General features: G+C 42.1%; 1 protein-coding gene and 1 pseudogene across 1 annotated transcript; one reads left to right on the forward strand and one right to left on the reverse strand.

The window, feature by feature from the left end:
* Positions 1-287: 287 nt before the first annotated feature.
* Positions 288-19613, forward strand: ZNF483 (zinc finger protein 483). The gene is made up of 7 exons (XM_040238311.1): positions 288-323; positions 676-777; positions 2332-2857; positions 3309-3397; positions 7407-7533; positions 7906-8001; positions 15357-19613. The coding sequence occupies exons 1-7, from the start codon at positions 288-290 to the stop codon at positions 16922-16924; spliced, it is 2544 nt and encodes an 847-aa protein (XP_040094245.1). The 3' UTR covers positions 16925-19613.
* Positions 12108-12744, reverse strand: LOC120864962 (annotated as a pseudogene).
* Positions 19614-20483: the final 870 nt, after the last annotated feature.

Genomic DNA, 20483 nt, shown 5'->3' on the forward strand with positions numbered 1-20483 from the left:
CTAGGCAGGTGGCAAGTCAGCCGTAAGTACCAGGCAGGTTGGAGGGAGAGGGATAGCCAGGCAGTCACTGTGACAACACACAAGTAGAGGAAGAGGTCAGGGAGTTTATCAGTGGCCAGAAATTAGAATTTCTACCCTGGGTGAAATGGGAAACCTTTTCAGGGTTTTCAGCAGAGGAAGTTCATAAGCTGTTTTCGTATTTTAAGCATCTCTCTGGTTGCAGTGTGAAGAGACAAAAGAAGAAAAGTGAAATCAAGACGCCATTGCAATAATCCAGGCGAGGCATGATGGCGGATTGGACAGTCATGGTGGCAGGTGTAAAAGTAATACATTTGACATTTAATTCAAGTTGCGGCATTATGACTTGTATTGAATGCGTTGTTAATATGCTTCTGCAGTGGGGGTTTTGCAGCCTGGATTTCAGGGAAGGGTGAGGAAGGAAGAGAAGAAGGATGCTTTGAGGTTACCAAGGAAACAGAACATCATAGATCTGAAAACCTGAGATGACTCTAGGCCTTTAGGCCTCTGGCGCAGCAATAATTCCGCAGCTGAGACCACCAGCACTTCCCAAAGACCATGCGCAACAGGCCGGGGTGGGAGCCTATGGAAACCACAGACCTTTCGCAAAGCTGGACAAGCGCATCCCGGGAATCGTAGTTCTGCGCCCCTGCGCAGGCGCATTCAGCTCCCCGCCGCCTTGCGCGCGCAGCTCCTGCAGGACCAGTTTCTAGAAGCTCATTGCGGTGGCGTTGGTCCTGGCTGCGGGTCTTGACGCAGGTAGCGGTTGCCCCTGGCCTCTAGTTTGGGGGCCGAGGCAAGGTTGCCAGTTCTGAGGGCGTATCTGGGGCGGGGTGGGGGCCGAGGGCAGTCTCACTGTGCACTCCCAACATTGCAGCTTCTGGGGAGATAAGCGCGCTCCTGGATGGAGCTTTCCTTCATCCCTTCCCTGAGCCCACGGTCTTGCAACTTCTCTACTTTGGTATTTTGGGCGGGAAAAGTTATTGTGTGTGCGTGAGGGTAAGGGGGGCTGTACCGAGTATTGCGGAATGTTTAGCAGCATCCCCGGCTCCACTCATTAGGTACCAGCAGCATCCCTTCTCCCCAGTCGTGATAACCGAAACGTCTTCAGACGTTGCCTAACTCACCCCGTGGGGCAAATCCCCCCCCCCTCCTCTTTTGAGAACTTCCTTCTGCCTGCGTCACATTTTCACGGAGCCTTTATTGTAAACTCTTGGAGATCGGAACGAGTGTCTTAACCACTGCAGAGTCCCAGGTGTCCAGAGCGGCTCTAGGTACGTGGTGGGCGCTTAATATTTGGCAGAGGAATAAATGACGTCATGCATAGTGTGCGCGGCACTCTGTGCCCCTCGGAGGTGGGTAATTGATGTAGGTGGAGGAGAGTGTCCTCACTTGTCGCAGTGTAGCCCATCTAAGACATCTAAGACTATTGTCATTTCTTGAGTGCTTTGTGAGGGTGGGGGTCCCGTCTGACCCGTTCACGTCTGAATCCATAGTCCCTGGTTCCAGATCATTGTAGATGGTCAGTTATTTGTGGAATGAGAACGCATGCAACACAGGGCAGACTGCGCAGAAGAGTACTTGGGGATCAGAGAAAGCCTTATACAAGAGGTGGCAGTGGAGTCGGGTTTTAAAGAAGGAGCAAGTTTGGTAGGGGAAAAAATGGCAGCATTCCAAGGGGAGGGAATGAATGGCTCTAGTGCAAAGGCGGAAGGGGATAGAGTTGCTGGAAATGGAGAGATAACTCTTTATGGCTGCAGTGTCCATCAGGGGCGGCTGCAGCTGAAGGTGAGGTCATGAGGACAGGGTTTCAAGATCATCATGCGTGACTTTTGCGTTTGAATTTTGTGTTGAGACAGTTGGGGAATTACAAGACCATATTTTGCATATTAGAAGAAATCCTTAGGCTTCAGTGTAAGACTGAAATTGAATGAGGCTGTTCTTAGGTAATTTCAGTAGGAGAGAATGGAGAGGTTCTTAGGAAATAAAGCCACCAGCACTTGGTTATTGATTGTGTGAGAAATTTGAGGGTCAAATATGAAATCAGGTTTTTGAGTGGAGCAACTGGTGGGGAACTGTGTGGCCATTCACCAAGAGAGGGCAGGAGTGGAGTCAGTTTGGAGCCTCTTGTAGCAGTGAGCCTTTTCTGATATGTTTTGCTGATGAGTATCTGAAGAAACTGTTTCCTTTTGCCTCTGAGAACGTGTGTGTGTGTGTGTGTGTATAACAGAACCAAATCAAGAACAATGTGTTTTAGGATTCACAATTTGTTTCACTTAATTTATCTCTTATGTTTCTTGATGGTTTCTGCAGGACCATAAAGTGGATCCTTGGAACACTTGGTATTTTGCTGGAGAGTGCCTGTTGGTGGACTGTGCTGACATTCGCAGTCTAAAGGAGACTGGATTTCTGTTGGTGATACATACTGCAAGCAGGAGTAGCCTAAACAAGATGACAGCTGTCTCCCCAGATCCTCACACTCTGGTCTCAAGTGAACAGAACAAGGGCCTTAGGACGGAGACTCCCGGGAATCCAGAATCTCTCATGAGAAGAGACACTGCTGACCCAGAGTCTTTCAGACAGAGGTTCAGGTGGTTTTGTTACTCTGAAGAGGCTGGACCCAGAAAAACTCTGAATCAGCTCTGGGAGCTTTGTGTTCAGTGGCTGAGACCAGACATCCACACGAAAGAACAGATTCTAGAGCTTTTGGTGTTTGAGCAGTTCCTGACCATCTTGCCTGGGGAGATCAGGATTTGGGTCAAATCACAACATCCTGAGAGTAGTGAGGAAGTGGTGACCCTAGTAGAGGATTTGACCCAAGTGCTTGAAGAAAAGGAAGGTGAGATTAATAGGTGAAGGGGGGAAATGGGGGAGATCACCTCAAGATATGACAGTAAACTCCCCAAAAGAGTGTTTTCATTCAGTAAGGGACTTTTGTCCAAAATGAAAGAAGCAAATTACTCTATGATATTACACATATGATGTTCCACCTTAATATATCTCATAAAGATTATTATGAAAAGTAAATACATTAAAGTAGTAGGTAAATGGAATGAGGGAAATCAGATTTTGTGAGCCTAAGAATTGAAAGAATATTTTAGACGGTAGTAGGGGAAAGCTTGGGTTTCAGTATGAAAATGTATGTGTGGCTGTCCTCTGTGTATTAAGAGAGTGTAGGAAAAACTTTTCCTTTGTTTAATCTGATCTTTTTCTCCAGAGTGACAAATATAATAATTTTTAGTCTGAGGAGCCCATTTGAAAGGCTGAATTGCTTTTTTTCCCCTTCCTAGAACCAGTCTCTCAAGATTCTGTTATTTCCCAAGAGGAGAACCTTGAAGAAGATAAAACAGTTTCTATTCTTCCAAATACTGAGTCCCAGGTAAGCTTCCTTTCACTGGTTTTCATTCTTTTTCTTTTTTTAAACATAAATTTTCATTCTTAAGTTAATTTTTAAATTGAGGTCTAGTTGACACCCAGCATTGTGTTAGTTTCAGGTATATAATGTAATGGTTTGATATTTGTGTATATTGTGAAATGACCGTCACAGTAAGTCTACTTAATATATATTACCATATATGGCTACAGACCTTTCATTTTTAAGTAAATGATCTCTGAGCTCCTCCTGGGTGTTATAAAGACACTAGACTAATTCAGACCATCTCCTTTTCCTCTCAGTCTTCACATTCTTAGGGCTCATTCTTCAAATGCTATTTTACTTCAGTTATCAGAATTGGTCATAAGTCTGACTCTAATAAGCTCAAAATTATTTACTAAAATCCAGCAATTATTCTTCATAAGACTGGTCAGGTGGAAATAGAATTATATTTCCTGAACATGACCCAAAAAATCATCTGGATAGTGTTGCAAAATAAAAAGCAGTCCTCACAATACCATTAAAAAGATGAGGATGTCTCACCTTACTGTATTAATGAGTATTTTCTGAATATTTTAGCCAATCCAGTGTGATAAGAAACAAGTGAGGTAAGTATGGATATGGAAGAAGATGTATATTATTTACAGATAATGTCGTCTTTTTGGAAAACCTCAGAGAATCAACTGAACATGTACTGAAACCCATTTAGTGGCTGAGAAAAGTAGCTGATTACAAATCAATGTTTTCTATATACCAGTAATTTTCAGGAAAAAAAAAATCTTATTTGCAGTGGTAAGTAATAGTGCTCTAGTAGCCTGGTTGGAGTAGGCAGTGGCACCCCACTCCAGTACTCTTGCCTGGAAAATCCCATGGGCAGAGGAGCCTGGTAGGCTGCAGTCCATGGGGTCGCCAAGAGTCGGACACTACTGAGCGACTTACACTTTCACTTTTCACCTTCATGCATTGGAGAAGGAAATGGCAACCCACTCCAGTGTTCCTGCCTGGAGAATCCCAGGGACGGGGGAGCCTGGTGGGCTGCCGTCTAAGAGGTCGCACAGAGTCGGACACGACTGAAGTGACTTAGCAGCAGCAGCAGTAGCCTGGTAATAGCTCTGATTACCAGGTAATGGCTCTGAGTGGACATGTATCAGGGACATATCTCCCTGATGTATATCCACTTCCTTGTCTCTGGAACCTGAGAATGTTACTTTACCTGGAGGAGAGGTCTTTGCAGATGTGATAAAATAAGGATTGGTCATATGAGGACATTATTCTGGATTGTATGGGTGGGCCCTCAGTGACATTAAAGTGTACTTAGAGTTTGAACACAGGAACAGGACAAAGCGATGTGAAGATGAGAATGATAAGGCTGCAAACCAAGGAACACCGTGGAATGCTGGCAACTGAGGAACTTGGAAGAGGCAAGGAATGGATTCTCCCTCAGAGGGCCCAGTTCCACCAACATCTGGATTTCAGACTTCTGGTCTCCAGAATTTGGGAAAATAAATTTCTGTTTTCTTAAGCCACCAGAGTTACGGTAATTTGTTACAGCAGCCACAGGAAAGCTACTACAAGTGCTAATAGCCACTCTGCTGTACTGCCTCTCAAAATGTCTTGCTATAGAGGATGCTATGAAAAGTGTATTATAGTGATTAATTGTGCTTGTTTATAATTTAGAGTAATTCTAAGTGTATGTTATTGAACACAGATCCTTGTTTGATTGTGATAGAAAGTAATTGCTACTTAGAATTGAGAGGGTAACAGGCAGGAAGGCCAGGGGTCTCCAAATGGAGGAAATAGGGTGCAAGTGTCAGACATTTTTATCTCTTAAGAGGCAGGAGGAAACAAACTGGCGATATTTTTTTCCTTCTCTATACAAATTTAAAAGGAGGTTTCTCTTAAAATACTGTGTTGCCATAATGACACCTGGTTTCACCTGAAGTTAACTATTTTCAAACCTTGAGTTCAGTTCAGTTCAGTTCAGTTGCTCAGTCGTGTCCGACTCTTTGCGACCCCATGAATCGCAGCACACCAGGCCTTCCTGTCCATCACCATCTCCCGGAGTTCACTCAGACTCACGTCCATCGAGTCTGTGATGCCATCCAGCCATCCCATCCTCGGTTGTCCCCTTCTCCTACTGCCCCCAATCCCTCCCAGCATCAGAGTCTTTGCCAGTGAGTCAACTCTTCGCATGAGGTGGGCCAAAGTACTGGAGTTTCAGCTTTAGCGTCATTCCCTCCAAAGAAATCCCAGGGTTGATCTCCTTCAGAATGGACAGGTTGGATCTCCTTGCAGTCCAAGGGACTCTCAGGAGTCTTCTCCAACACCACAGTTCAAACGCATCAATTCTTCAGTGCTCAGCCTTCTTCACAGTCCCAACTCTCACATCCATACATGACCACAGGAAAAACCATAGCCTTGACTAGACGGACCTTAGTTGGCAAAGTAATGTCCCTGATTTTGAATATGCTATCTAAGTTGGTCATAACTTTTCTTCCAAGGAGTAAGCATCTTTTAATTTCATGGCTGCAGTCGCCATCTACAGTGATTTTGGAGCCCCCTAAAATAAAGTCTGACACTGTTTCCACTGTTTCCCCGTCTATTTCCCATGAATTGATGGGACCGGATGCCATGATCTTCGTTTTCTGAATGTTGAGCTTTAAGCCAACTTTTTCACTCTCCGCTTTCACTTTCATCAACAGGCTTTTTAGTTCCTCTTCACTTTCTGCCATAAGGGTGGTGTCATCTGCATATCTGAGGTTATTGATATTTCTCCCGGCAATCTTGATTCCAGCTTGTGTTTCTTCCAGTCCAGCGTTTCTCATGATGTACTCTGCATATAAGTTAAATAAGCAGGGTGACAATATACAGCCTTGACGTACTCCTTTTCCTATTTGGAACCAGTCTATTGTTCTAACCAATGCATTTTTCTTATGAAAATGTTGTCTTAAGCTGTATTAATGTACTATACATTTACCCCAGACTCTGTCTTCAAGTCGGTTCTGCCTAATGGCTCAGAACCTACCTGACCAGTAAGTTATACTCAGATATTGTTCCCCTAATCTATGTAAACGAAACTATTTGTATGGTAATGTACCCTTCTGCAAGATTCAAGTCAGTTGTTTTATGGGCCGGGATGAATCATCTGGTGCCAAGATTACCCCAAAATGCATCTTATGGATAGGGGCCTGGTGCCATTCTAAGTTTTAAGACATTCCTTTCTTTCATTAACAGACTGCTAGCATTGGAGAAGGAAACGGCAACCCACTCCAATGTTCTTGCCTGGAGAATCCCAGGGACAGAGGAGCCTGGTAGGAGGCCATCTATGGGGTTGCACAGAGTTGGACACGACTGAAGCGACTTAGCAGCAGCAGCAGCAGCAGCAGTGACTGTATAACATCCAGCTGAAGACTAGCAGAGGGGTACTCTTTCTGCCCCCTTCTGATGCCTATGTCAGAAGCTTTCTCTATCTCCTTTATACTTTAATAAAACTTTATTACACAAAAGCTCTGAGCGATCAAGCCTCATCTCTGGCCCTGGATTGAATTCTTTCCAGAGGCCAAGAATCCCGACATCTTTTCATTCAGCAACTTTTCAGAATCAACTGGAAATTATAATTTGGAATGTAGTCAGTGATGTTACTTTTCCATGTTTAATTTAAAGCTTAGAGAACTTACATTGATTCTGCAGATTTTGGGACTGGGAAATGTAATTTGTGTTCTTCATTTAATATTTTCTGTTAATTCTAGAAATCAGCATGTTAGGGCAAATTTGATCAATGTTAGTCATTCCAGAGAATCCTTGTATAGCATTTCACACCAAGGACTGAATGGAAAAGGAGGGGATTGTATCATAATCTTGTTCTATATCACTTGTTATGGTCGTATAATAGCTACCTTGTAGTTTGCTTGCAAATTCTTAAAGACTTGAAAACCATCACATCTATTGCTTTTCTGAATTCTTAGGATCTGTTTGGGAGTAACACAATGCACACAGGCTGTCTTTGGTGTTCTAGGAATCCATGACACTCAAAGATGTGGCTGTCACCTTTTCCAGAGGAGAGTGGAGGAAACTGGAGCCTTCTCAGAAGGAGATATATAAGGAAGTACTGCTGGAGAACTATAGGAGCCTAGAATTTCTGGGTAAAGACATCTTCTCTTCATGATTTAGTGTCTAAACTGAGTATCTTTTTGTCCACTAACATTGGAAGATAAGTGCTATTAAAGGTTTTGGCTGAGTTTATGGGAGTCATATGCCTAAACCTTAAAATGGGTCCTAAAAATGTACTTTTATATAGTGTTTTCTAAAAAAAAAGTCTTTGCTCCATTGAACTGAAAATGTTGAGCATCATTTTGCTGTCATCAAGGCCATACCTTCCCCAATTTTCTCCTCAAATTCCAGTGCTGAAGTCTACTTTTGACAACTTCTTCTCTTCCCTGAAGAACTAAAGGCTATGAATGTTGGAATGTCTTTGTTCTAGACAAAAAAAGACATTTTCTATTTTCTCTGAACAGGCTTTCCAGTTTCCAAGTTAGATTTGGTTTCTCAGCTAAAGTGGGCTGGACTACCACGGCTGCTGCAAAAAGAAGTCTCCAAAGGCTGTAGACCAGGTGAGTTGGTTAAAAGTAGAGAAGGACATTGAAACAGTTCCCTACCAAGTCATTTGAAAGAGGTTGTGAAATGTTGGGTGGACTAGGTGCTAATATACATGATGAAAATTTCTGCCTTGCCTTCCTGGAATATTCATTTTAATAGGAGAGACACTCAGTTTGGGTCCTCTGAGAAGGATGCCAAGATTGGCCCCATCAGAGACTTACTGGGGGGAATAATTCCACGTACTGGAAGAGGCTGGGATTGCTATGAAGGTGATGCAGGTCTGATACCTGTGACGGGAGAGGGAAGGAAGGAAGGCTGAGTAGGAAGAGTCTTAGATTGAAGTGCAGGTTGAAAAGATTTTAGTAAAGCCAAAAATGAACCTCCCTAACAAAGTCATCTAGCAGAGTCGTACGCCTCACAGAAATGGGCCCAAGTGTAATTGCCATTCTTGTCATTGACTGGGAGCACTTCTAGTGAAGTGGCCTTGGTGTGATGCTGTGGTGGAGTCAGTGAGCATCAACAGGGGCTATCAAGTGCCCCAGAGGAGATTTGAAGGGCAAATTTCCATGGATGCTATAGATACAGAAATCAGGACAAAATGTGTTTATAATGGGATGTACACTATAATGATGGCATGTATAAGGAGCAATGGGAAAATATAGGAGCAAGGGGATAATTAACAATTGAATCTTGAAGAATAAGTAGGAATTCATCCAGTGGACAGCATGTTTAGTATAATCCAGTTTTGTTAAAAGAAGAAAAAAATGCACATATATATGTATGTCTAAATGTATAGATATGGGTTTTTACTATTAATATTTGGAGAGCATTCATGTTAATACTTGGAGAAGGCAGTGGCACCCCACTCCAGTACTCTTGCCTGGAAAATCCCATGGACGGAGGAGCCTGGTGGGCTGCAGTCCATGGGGTCGCTAAGAGTCGGATACAACCGAGTGACTTCACTTTCACTTTTCACTTTCATGCATTGGAGGAGGAAATGGAAACCCACTCAAGTGTTCTTGCCTGGAGAATCCCAGGGACGGGGGAGTCTGGTGGACTGCCATCTATGGGGTCGCACAGAGTCGGACACTACTGAAGCGACTTAGCAGCAGCAGCAGCAGCAGCATGTTAATACTGGTTATCTTTGAGGAATTACATTTTTTCTTTATTCTTCTCTTTCTTAAACTTTAATAATAAATCTTCACTAGATTTTTTAAAATTATAATAAATGATTATTTATACATCAGTGGCTCAGACAGTAAAGAATCTACACATACAATGCAGGGGACCCAGGTATGATCCCAGCATCAGGAAGATCCCCTCGAGGAGGGACTCTACCCACTCCAGTATTTTTGCCTGGAGAATTCCATGGACAAAGAAGCTCGGTGGGCTGCAGTCCATGGGGTCTCAGAGTAAGACACAACTGAGTGACTAATGCTTACACTTTCACTATATATCAATACTTTAGTTTAAGAAGAAACAATAATTTACTATGCTTTTTGTTGTTCAGTTGCTCATTCCTGTCCGATTCTGCTACCCCGCGGACTGCAGCATGCCAAACTTCTCTGTCCATCACCATCTCTTGGAGCTTGCTCAGACTCATATCTTTTCATCCAACCGTCTCTTCCTCTGTCCTCTTTTCCTCCTGCCTTTAATCTTCCCCAGCATCAGGGTCTTTTCCAATGAGTTGGCTCTTTGCATCAGGTGGCCAAAGTATTGGAGCTTCAGCATCAGTCCTTCCAATGAATATTTAGGGTTTATTTCCTTTTGGATTGATTGGTTTTATCTCCTTGCAGTCCAAGGGACTCTCAAGAGCCTTCTTCAACACTTTTCTCTAGTCCATCATCTTTTTTTTTTTAATTTGCCATGAGCTGTAATTTTGGATCTAACTGGCACCGCTTCTTCAGTTACAATGAAAGTGAAAGTTGCTCAGTTGTGTCCGACTCTGTGAGCCCATGGACTGTATATCCATGGAATTCTCCAGGCCAGAATACTGGAGTGGGTAGTCTTTCTCTTCTCCAGGGGATCTTTCCAGCCCAGGGATCGAACCCAGGTCTCCCACATTGCAGGTGGATTCTTTTATCAGCTGAACCACAAGGGAGGCCCAGGAATACTGGAGTGGGTAGCCTAGCCTTTCTCCAGTGGATCTGCCTGACCCAGGAATAGAACTGGGGTCTCCTGCATTGCAGGCAGATTCTTTACCAACTCAGCTATCAGAGAAGCCCCCCTTCTTCAGTTAAATTGCCAGTAAAGAAGGTCAGGAAAACAGCTTTAGAATTTGGGTTGGGAGAGACGTATGCATGGAGAAACTGGGATAGTGGAGGGAGGTTTAGGGCTGAACCCCTCAGGAGTAACTGCCTGACCCTCACAGGAAGATGATGGAGACTTAAGATGTCATCCCTAGAAGCCATCTTGTTGTTGGGGAGATGCCAACCACAGTCCCAGGTGCAGGGGGTGCCCTGGGCCTCCAGGACCAGACCTTGGGCCAGAGCCGTGTACCTGCTGGGGTCGTTGGGCTCATAGACTGACAGTACCCTCTCCACAATTAGCCCTTCATTTAAGTCAACCTCTTGGCTATTTACAGTGTAATTACACGAATAAAGGAAAGCAGTTGTCTTCCTATGTTTAAGTAACATCTGGGAGAGTAGTTTTGAAAATGGAATCTAAAACTGTTCTGAGTAAAATTTAGCAGCATTGGTATAAATACATGCCTCTCCTCCCAAGCTGCTTATGTAAAAGAAGTATCATTTAGATGTGCAGTTTATTTCAGTTCAGTTCAGTTGCTCAGTCATGTCTCTTTGCAACCCCATGAACTGCATGCCAGGCCTCCCTGTCCATCACCGACTCCCAGAGTTTACCCAAACTAATGTCCACTGAGTCGGTGATGCCATACAACCATCTCATCCCCCGTTTGTCCCCTTCTCCTCCTGCTCTCAATCTTTTCCCAGCATCAGCTCTCATCTTTTCTAGTGACTCACCCCTTCACATCAGGTGGCCAAAGTATTGGAGTTTCAGCTTCAACATCAGTCCTTCCAGTGAACACCCAGGACTGATCTCCCTTCGGATGGACTGGTTGGATCTCCTTGCAGTCCAAGGGACTCTCAAAGAGTCTTCTCCAACACCACAGTTCAAAAGCATCAATTCTTTGGCACTCACCTTTCTTTATAGTCCAACTCTCACATCCGTACATGACTACTGGAAAAACCATAGCCTTGACTAGACAGACCTTTGTTGACAAAGTAATGTCTCTGCTTTTTAATATGCTGTCTAGGTTGGTCATAACTTTCCTTCTAAGGAGTAAGTGTCTTAATTTCATGGCTGCAGTCACCATCTGCAGTGATTTTGGAGCCCCCCAAAATAAAAGTCAACCATTGTTTCCACTGTTTCCCCATCTATTTGCCATGATGTGATGGGACCCGATGAAAAGTCATTTATAACTTACTGGTGAAAAAGTTTTTGACAGACAAAGCCATAATCAATAGCCATGATTTATAAAAAGCTCATGCAGATCAGTAAGGAACCGTGAGTCTGTTAGAAAAAATAAGCAAAGAACTTCAACAGATAGCTGACCAGAGTAACTGACAGAAAGAAACTTTAAATAGCTATGAACATGAAAAAAATGTTCCAAGTCACTGGTCAGCAATGTAAGTTACATTTAAAAAACACTATTTATTATGAATCAAATTTGCAAAGGTTTAGAGAAAAAAGCATTTGACCAGCGATGAGTAATCAAGTACTTTTAATCATGTATTGTCTGGTGATAGAACTTTTCTACCCTTCAGTTCAGTCACTTTTATGACTCACTTCTGAGGAAATATTAATCATTAGATAAACATTCCATACAGAAATAATTAGTAACATTGATATTATGGATTATTATATAACTCATTATAATTATCTAGAAGAAGAATTAACCAATGAGATGGGAAAGAATTATGAAAAAAGTAACTACATATTATACGCATAGATTTTCTATCCTAAAATATGTAGAAAATTTCTAGAAAAAATCAGAATTTTTAATAATGGCTAACTTCCAGGTAATAGGATTTTGTATTTTATTTTCTTCATTTTTTTTTGAAAAGCACTCGTTAGCACTTAATGAACCTCCATCCACGTAGTGTCAAGCTACCAGGACAGCACCCTTAATCTTCTCCTCAGCTCTTCTGCTAAAGAATTTGGCCTTCAGTGGGATGGGCTGTTTTGGGAGCTTTCTCTTCCCCAAAATTCAATATAATAGCCCCAGTGTACCACATCAGGAGAGGAGCAACTCCAATTTTGGGGGCAGCATTTACCATATCAACTCACTCACTGAGTTTATCCAGGTTGACATTTGGGCAAAACCTCTGGTTCCTTGCTAAGTGGTAATGCCTCATACCAACTTTCCCAAAATTAGTGTAGTGTAACATTTGTCTTTTAGTTGTGTCTGACTCTTTGCTACCCCGTGGACTGTAGCCCACCAGGCTCCTCTATCCATGGAATTCTTCTGGCAAGAATACTGAAGTGGGTAGCCATTTCTTTCTCCAGGTGGTCTTCCCAGCCCAGGGATCAAACCTGGGTCTTCCACATTGCAGGCAGATTCTTTCCTGTCTGAGCCACCAGGGAAGCCCAACATTACCTGGGTGATATTTGTCAAAATTGATCCTGTGGTGACACATGCCACCAGTGTTACCCCGGCCTCCAGGAGGTTTCCAGTGTTTGCTGTGCCTGTGGTTCATGTGGCCCTTAAGTTTCCAGATCTTCCTTAGTCTGGATGGCATGTTGGCAACTGAGACCAACATGCCATCTTCAGAGCTGTCCAGCGTTTTGTTATTTTATAGTTGTCTGGTTAAAAATCAATCTTACGAAAGTGATACTGTAAGCTCATGATTAAGAGCCAAGATGAAAGAAAACATAAAAAAGAGCTAAGATGAATGATAAGTAAAGGACTTAATAAAGGAATTCAAGGTTCAGACCTTATTTTCTTGGGCTCCAAAATCATTGCAGATGGTGACTGCAGCCATGAAATTAAAAGATGCTTGCTCCTTGGGAGGAAAGTTATGACCAACCTAGACAGCATATTAAAAAGCAGAGACATTACTTTACTGACAAAGGTCTGTATACTCAAAGCTTTGGTTTGTCCAGTAGTCATATATGGATGTGAGAGTTGGGCCATAAAGCTGAGCACTGAAGAATTGATGCTTTTGGACTGTGGTGTTGGAGAACACTCTTGAGAGTCCCTTGGACAGCAAGGAGATCCAACCAGTCCATCCTAAAGGAAATCAGTCCTGAATACTCATTGAAAGGGCCGATGCTGAAGCTGAAACTCCAATACTTTGGCCACCTGATGCAAAGAATTGACTCATTTGAAAAAGACGCTGATGCTGGGAAAGATTGAAGACAGGAGGAGAAGGGGACCACAGAGGATGAGGTGGTTAGATGGCATCACCAACTCTGTGGACATGAGTTGGAGCAAGCTTTGGGAGTTGGTGATGGACAGGGAAGCCTTTTGTGCTGCAGTTCAGGGGTCACAGAGTCAGATACAACTGAGCAAGTGAACTGAACTGAAGATTCAGAGAGGGGCACACACCTTGAGAGTATGGCGTTAGAGACTCTGGGACTTGAACCCTAGGCCTTACCAGATTTTTATATTTGTGGTAGTGAAGGTGCACCAGGGTTGAATTCTAGGCAGTCTGAAGCATTAAGACTTAGAAAACAGAACTGAGAATGCAGTCCTGTCATGGACAATAAATAGATGCTTGGTTAGAGTATCTGCAAGGTTGGTAGGGGCCTGGTGGCTCAGTGGTAAGGAATCCGTGGTTCCTGGATCGAGAAGATCTCCTGGAGAAGGAAATGGAAACCCATTTCATTATTCTTGCCTGGAAAATCCCATGGACAGAGGAGCATAGTGCATGGGATGCAAAAGAGTTAGACACAACTTAGGAACTAAACAACAAGGTTGGTAGGGCCAGATGGGTGGTAAACTTTGAAAGTCTAACATAGGTGGTGTTGCATGTTTGTGATGTGATTAACATTGTCTATAAACTTAGTGGTATTACGCTGCTTTGAGGAGAGGAAGTGTGGTATAGGGATGGGATCAAAAGAGTGGGCTTTGATGTCAGACTAGGTGGCTCTAGCACTTACATGTGACCTTGGGTAAGCTAATTATATTCACTCTGTGTGATTAGTTGTCATATCTATAAACCAGGGATGATGACAGGTCCTACTTCATAGGGTTATTGTGAAAATTAAGTGACATTCAAGTAAATTGCTTGGTATGGGACCTGGCATTTGGTTCAGTTCAGTTCAGTCGCTCAGTCGTGTCCGACTGTTTGCGACCCCATGAATTGCAGCACACCAGGCCTCCCTGTCCATCACCAACTCCCAGAGTTTACTCAGACTCACGTCCATCGAGTCAGTGATGCCGTCTAGCCATCTCATCCTCTGTCATCCCCTTCTCCTGCCCCCAGTCCCTCCCAGCATCAGAGTCTTTTCCAACGAGTCAACTCTTTGCATGAGGTGGCCAAAGTACTGGAGTTTCAGCTTTAGCATCATTCCTTCCAAAGAAATCCCAGGGCTGATCTCCTTCAGAATGGACTGGTTGGATCTCCTTACAGTCCAAGGGACTCTCAAGAGTCTTCTCCAACACCACAGTTCAAAAGCATCAATTCTTCGGCGCTCAGCCTTCTTCACAGTCCAACTCTCACATCCATACATGACCACAGGAAAAACCATAGCCTTGACTAGATGGACCTTAATTGGCAAAGTAATGTCTCTGCTTTTGAATATGCTATCTAGGTTGGTCATAACTTTTCTTCCAAGGGGTAAGCGTCTTTTAATTTCATGGCTGCAGTCACCATCTGCAGTGATTTTGGAGCTCCCCCAAAATAAAGTCTGACACTGTTTCCACTGTTTCCCCATCTATTTCCCATGAAGTGATGAGACCGGATGCCATGATCTTCATTTCCTGAATGTTGAGCTTTAAGCCAACTTTTTCACTCTCCTCTCACTTTCATCAAGAGGCTTTTTAGTTCCTCTTCACTTTCTGGCATTTGGTAATTATTCAGTAAACACTTGCACTATCATATTACTATTTGGAAAGAGAATAAATTGATGTAAGGAGAGTAAGTTTGAACCTATTACAGAAATTTGAAACAAGGGTGAGAACTTGGATCTCTAACTATAAAGCACAAACCTGTCATCTTCCTCAGTATATTTCCTAAACTCTCAGTTCCCCCAGTTTCCCCATGTCACTTTTCCCTTCCTTGCTTTATGAGACTCTGAAAATTTTCCAGGCCCTGTTTCTTACAGTTTCTGTTGTCTCTGTTCCTAGTCCCAAATGCAGTAGCTTTCTTTATTGCAAACAAGAAATACTGTTTGTTATTTCTTTCAGAGTGTGAACTTGGTGGTGGATTGAAGGAATCTGGTGGAAGTCAAGATGTTCTTATGGAAGAATCGACTTTAGATAAAATAATAGAAAGGTATCTAATGAGTGGCGATTGTGACTCTGTGGGAGAATCCTGGAAACATTATGGCAGATTCGAGGATGGTTGTAGCAATAGGGAACATTCACAAGGACAAATCACACAGAAGAAAACTCATGGGAGAGGCAGTAAGGGTGAAGAATTTGACCCAGAAAGGAGTCCCTTTGGAAGTAGCTTCAAACCACCTTCAGATCTAATTAAACATCTGAGAGTCTACTTAAGGAAGAAATCTCGGAGGTACAATGAAGGCAAGAAACCCTTTAGTTTTCATTCAGACCTTGTTCCGAACCGCAAAGAACACAGTGGTGAAAAGCCAAGGAAATGTAACGAAGGCAGGAAAGCCTTAAGTCACTCTTCTTCTCGGACTGAACATCAGAAACATCAGAAAAGCCGTGCGGGGGAGAAGTCTCAGAAGTGTAGTAATTGTGGAGTAGCCTTTACTCAAAGCTCATCCCTCAGTAAGAAAAACTCCTCTACGTGTGAAAAATGTGTGAAAGATTTAGGTCAAGATACATCCATAGATAAAGATGAGGGAACTGAGACTGGAGAAGGAACCCATAAATGCAGCAAATGTGGAAAAGCCTTTGGCTATAGCGCCTCACTGACCAAGCATAGGAGAATTCACACTGGGGAGAAACCCTACATGTGCAATGAGTGTGGAAAAGCCTTCAGTGACAGCTCATCTCTCACGCCACACCACCGAACTCACAGTGGAGAGAAGCCCTTCAAGTGTGATGACTGTGGGAAATCCTTTACCCTAAGCGCCCACCTCATTAAACATCAGAGAGTTCACACTGGTGAAAAACCCTATAAATGTAAAGACTGTGGGAGGCCCTTCAGTGACAGTTCATCTCTTATTCAGCATCAGCGAATTCACACTGGAGAAAAACCCTACACATGTAACAACTGTGGAAAATCCTTCAGTCACAGCTCATCCCTTTCCAAACATCAGAGAATTCATACCGGAGAGAAACCCTATAAATGTGGTGAGTGTGGGAAAGCCTTCAGACAGAATTCTTGCCTTACCCGACATCAGAGGATTCACACTGGAGAAAAACCATATTTGTGTAATGATTGTGGGATGACTTTTAGCCATTTTACATCTGTAATTTATCATCAGAGGCTTCATTCGGGAGAAAAACCCTACAAGTGTACCCAGTGTGAGAAAGCCTTCCCTACCCATTCACTCCTCAGCCGTCATCAGAGAATTCACACGGGTGTCAAGCCTTATAAATGTAAGGACTGTGGAAAATCCTTCAGTCAGAGTTCATCTCTCAATGAACATCATCGGATTCATACTGGAGAGAAACCCTATGAATGTAACTACTGTGGGGCAACCTTTAGCCGGAGCTCAATCCTTGTAGAACACCTGAAAATTCATACTGGAAGGAGGGAGTATGAATGCAATGAGTGCGAGAAGACATTCAAAAGTAATTCTGGCCTCATCAGGCATCGGGGATTTCACTCTGCAGAATAATTCTTGGAAATATAGTAAGGTGCGGGGTGTGGGTTTACACAGTTCTCCCTCATTAAAAACCTAGGGTGTAAACTACCACCGTATTGATTAGTAGGAAATTTAGTCACAGTGGTCCCTTATTAAAAACCTGGGGTGTATACTGCCGCAGCGTTGATTAGTAGCTGTAGCTTTGGTGGGTTGGCGGCTAGGAAAAGTATCGTTTTGTCATTTACCCTTCTTTGCAAGGATGTCAACTTTTGGTAGAAAGTGACGAAGGGTTGATAAAGTCTGTGGAAAGAGGAGAAACTAGCATGTGGAATAATCCTAAAAGGCCAAATGTGAATATAAAAATCAGGGGAGGGGTGCAGGGGACCCACCTTACTAACCTGTTTTTTTCAGACTTCTTTCTCTCCTAGCCTCCCCTTCTACTGCCATGTAGTGTTACAGAAAGAGGACCTTACTGCAGTCAGGTAACTTGAGTTCTGTCCCAGTTTGCCGACTAACTCACTGTATAACCTTGGACAAATCATTTGACCTTTCTGAATTTTCATTTCTTTACTGGTAAAATGAAGGAGTGGGACTAATGATTTCTGAGGTTTCTTTCACTCCCTCCCTCCCTCTCTTCCTTCTTTTTCTACCTCTGATAACCTCTGAAGCTGTGGTAATAAGTTAAAACATTTTTGATTCATTGGCATTTCCAGTTTCTCTAGTGTAATAGAAAATAACTCATTTAAACTACTGAACTTCTGGCATAGTGAGAATGCAGTATGCTTGTAAAATATTTGATGCTGGAACTGCTCAAAAGCTATGCATGGATCAAGTCAGTAGAGGTCAAACAAGTTTGCCATCAGGGAATGTCTTGATTGGACAAAGCACCCCAACCCCCGTGTTTGCTCTGGATGTTGGCCCTGAGGACTGGGAAATTAAATGGCATATTCCAGGCTGTCTCAGCCGTGAGAGTGTAACTGTCCTAGGAAAACAGACAAGGGACTGGGAGGGGGTTGGGAAACGGGTACTGAAAACAGGTATTTTGGATGGATTGTCTTTTGCAAGATAGAGTTCTATTTTTAAAAGTTTGTCTATAGTAAGTACAGTTTCCTGTAATCAGAGTGTAAACATTTTTGTGTGGCAAAGGTCACAAGCTAAGATTGGGCCCTTTGATGTGTCTTAGTTGGTCTGCATGGTGTGTGTATGTGCACATGTGTACGTAGTTGTCGCTATTTAAAAATTAGGAAATTTCATACCAAAAAGAAATTTGTCTTGAAAAGTTACTGGGCTGACAACAATGGACCCATATTTCTGTGGGGTAATCAACTGGTTTGGGGTATTGGCTGCCACCTTTAGAGGGGGAATCTATTCTCCTTGCAAAGTTCTGTCATTCATGTAACCTGACTTGCCCCCTGTAAGAAGCTGATATTATGATCTCCTACCACCTGGAGAGTACCTATCCTAAAACCTAAAGAGATTTTGTAGTAAAATTCAGGAAAAGAATGTAAAAATGATACAGAATAAATTTTCAATCAAGTTTTCCTTTATGAAATCAGACCTGAAAGGAATAGATGTTAGTGGGTTATTCTTTAAAAATATTAATGGTGGAATCTGAATAGTAATCTTTAACTGTGAAAAAGGAACTGAAAATCCTGGGTCAGTTAGATTTGGGTCTCAAGTTGTAGGATCCTGAAGCAGCCCCAATGACCACATGGTGCAGAGTTCCTAAAGTTGAAATTTGAGGCAGCTCTTAAGAACGAAACGGGTAAACTTTCAGGTTATGGAAGTGAAGACATGCTTAATGGTCATCTGAGATTCAGCAATATTTGCTGGGATTTAATGGGTTTAGTTTGCAGTGCTACCTCTGGATAATGGGTTTGGTTTCTTCCTTGTCTCCTTCCCCAGGGTAGCTCAACTATTGCTGAGTGATAAATTGGTCTGTATAGTTACTTCTAAACGGACCAGCCAGAGACATTCTAGACATGGAAGGAATATGGCTTATCAGAGTTATTCACCCCGGTTGAAATTTTTTTTGTGAAAAGATGAAAATCCTGATTTGTTTTCTGGAAAGATACAATCTATAGAGAGAATTAAATATGTAAAAATCTTGAGAAGAGGCTTGTTCCAGGATGTTTACTTGTTACTTTCCCCAGCATCCATAAGAGGATGCTTTATATCTGTACCAGTTGGGAGTCTAGAACATAAACCTGTTTTTGGGGTTTTTTTATAGTTGAGATATAAATTGCATATTGGGGAAGTCATTCAAGTGTATAATTCAGTGAGTTTTAACAAATTCAGTGAACTGTACAGTTGGCAACACAGTCTGTTTTTAGAACATTTTAGCACCTTAATAAGATCCCTCACACCCATTTGCAGTAATCTCATTCCCACCCTGATCCCAGGTAACCACTACTCAGTCTACTCTCTGTCTCTGTAGAGTTGCCTTTTCTGAACATTTTATATACATGTAATCATATGTGGTCTTTTTTAGTTGTTCATTAACTTGTATCTAAGTTCATCTATGTTATTTTCCAAATTCATGTGTATTGTAGCATATCAGTATTTTAATCCTTTTTATTTAATAGCTGATTGGATGGATGTGCCATGTTTTGTACATTCACCAGTTGAAGGACATGTGGGTTGTTTCCCATTTGGGGCTGTGAAAAAAAATGCTGCTCTGAACATTAGCATGCAAGTCTTTGTGTGGACATAATGTTTTCACTCTTCTTAGATGCCTGGGTTGCTGGGTTATATGGTAAATTTTTGTTTTAACTATTTTAAGAAGTTGCCAAGTTGTTTTCCAAAGTGACTGCATTATTTTATATTCTGGACTTCAGTGTGTGAGGGTTCCTGATAAGGTTATATCCTCACCAACCCTTGTTAATTGTTCATCTTTTTAAAACATGGTATTATAGCTAATATGGTGATTGAAGTGGTATCTCTTTGGGGCTAATGGTATTGAGGATCTTTTCATATGTTCTTTAGCTGTTCATTTACCTTCTTTGGTGAAATATGTTGCCTACTTAAAAAATTAAGTTGTTGTTAACTTATAGATCTTTTTATTCTACAATAAGTCCTTTATCTAGTATGAGCTTTCTAAATACCATGTACTAGCCACAGGGCAACCTCAAATCCTCCTGTACAGCTTTTATCAAAAGCTTGGTTTCAGTAATTGCTTATATAAGATTGCCTAAGGATATTTAATCTGGCCTATTATCTAAATACTTAAATTCATTTTGGAGTTATATCAGACAGTCAAAAGGTTTTAAACCTCTTTTGATTCCTTATGGAATTTTTTTTATTAACCTGTGTTATGCTCTTTATCTGTTACCCATTTTACTTTAAAATGAAGAACTTGCATTTTAAAATGTTTCCTCTTTATGAGTTTCTATTGAAGAAATTTCTTTGTAGTCTCAGGAAAAGACAAGGCTTCTCTTGTCAATGAATTCACTTTTATTTACTTATTTTAGAATTTTTTTGTAATGTGGTAAAATATATATAACATAAAATTGACCATTTTAACTCTTCTGAGATGTATAATTTAATGTCATTAAGTATGTTCATGTTCTCATACATCCCCACCATACATCTC

This window comes from Oryx dammah, unplaced genomic scaffold, assembly GCF_014754425.2.
Source record: "Oryx dammah isolate SB20612 unplaced genomic scaffold, SCBI_Odam_1.1 HiC_scaffold_1, whole genome shotgun sequence".
NCBI classification, from domain to species: Eukaryota; Metazoa; Chordata; class Mammalia; order Artiodactyla; family Bovidae; genus Oryx; species Oryx dammah.

What these genes read in the sequence shown, in the direction of transcription:
- ZNF483 (XM_040238311.1), top strand. Translation starts at nt 288, where the DNA reads ATGGCGGATTGGACAGTCATGGTGGCAGGTGTAAAA. An exon ending in TAGGAGCCTAGAATTTCTGG is followed by an intron (nt 7,534 to 7,905) that starts GTAAAGACATCT and finishes TTCTCTGAACAG; the next exon opens with GCTTTCCAGTTTCCAAGTTA. An exon ending in CTCCAAAGGCTGTAGACCAG is followed by an intron (nt 8,002 to 15,356) that starts GTGAGTTGGTTA and finishes TATTTCTTTCAG; the next exon opens with AGTGTGAACTTGGTGGTGGA.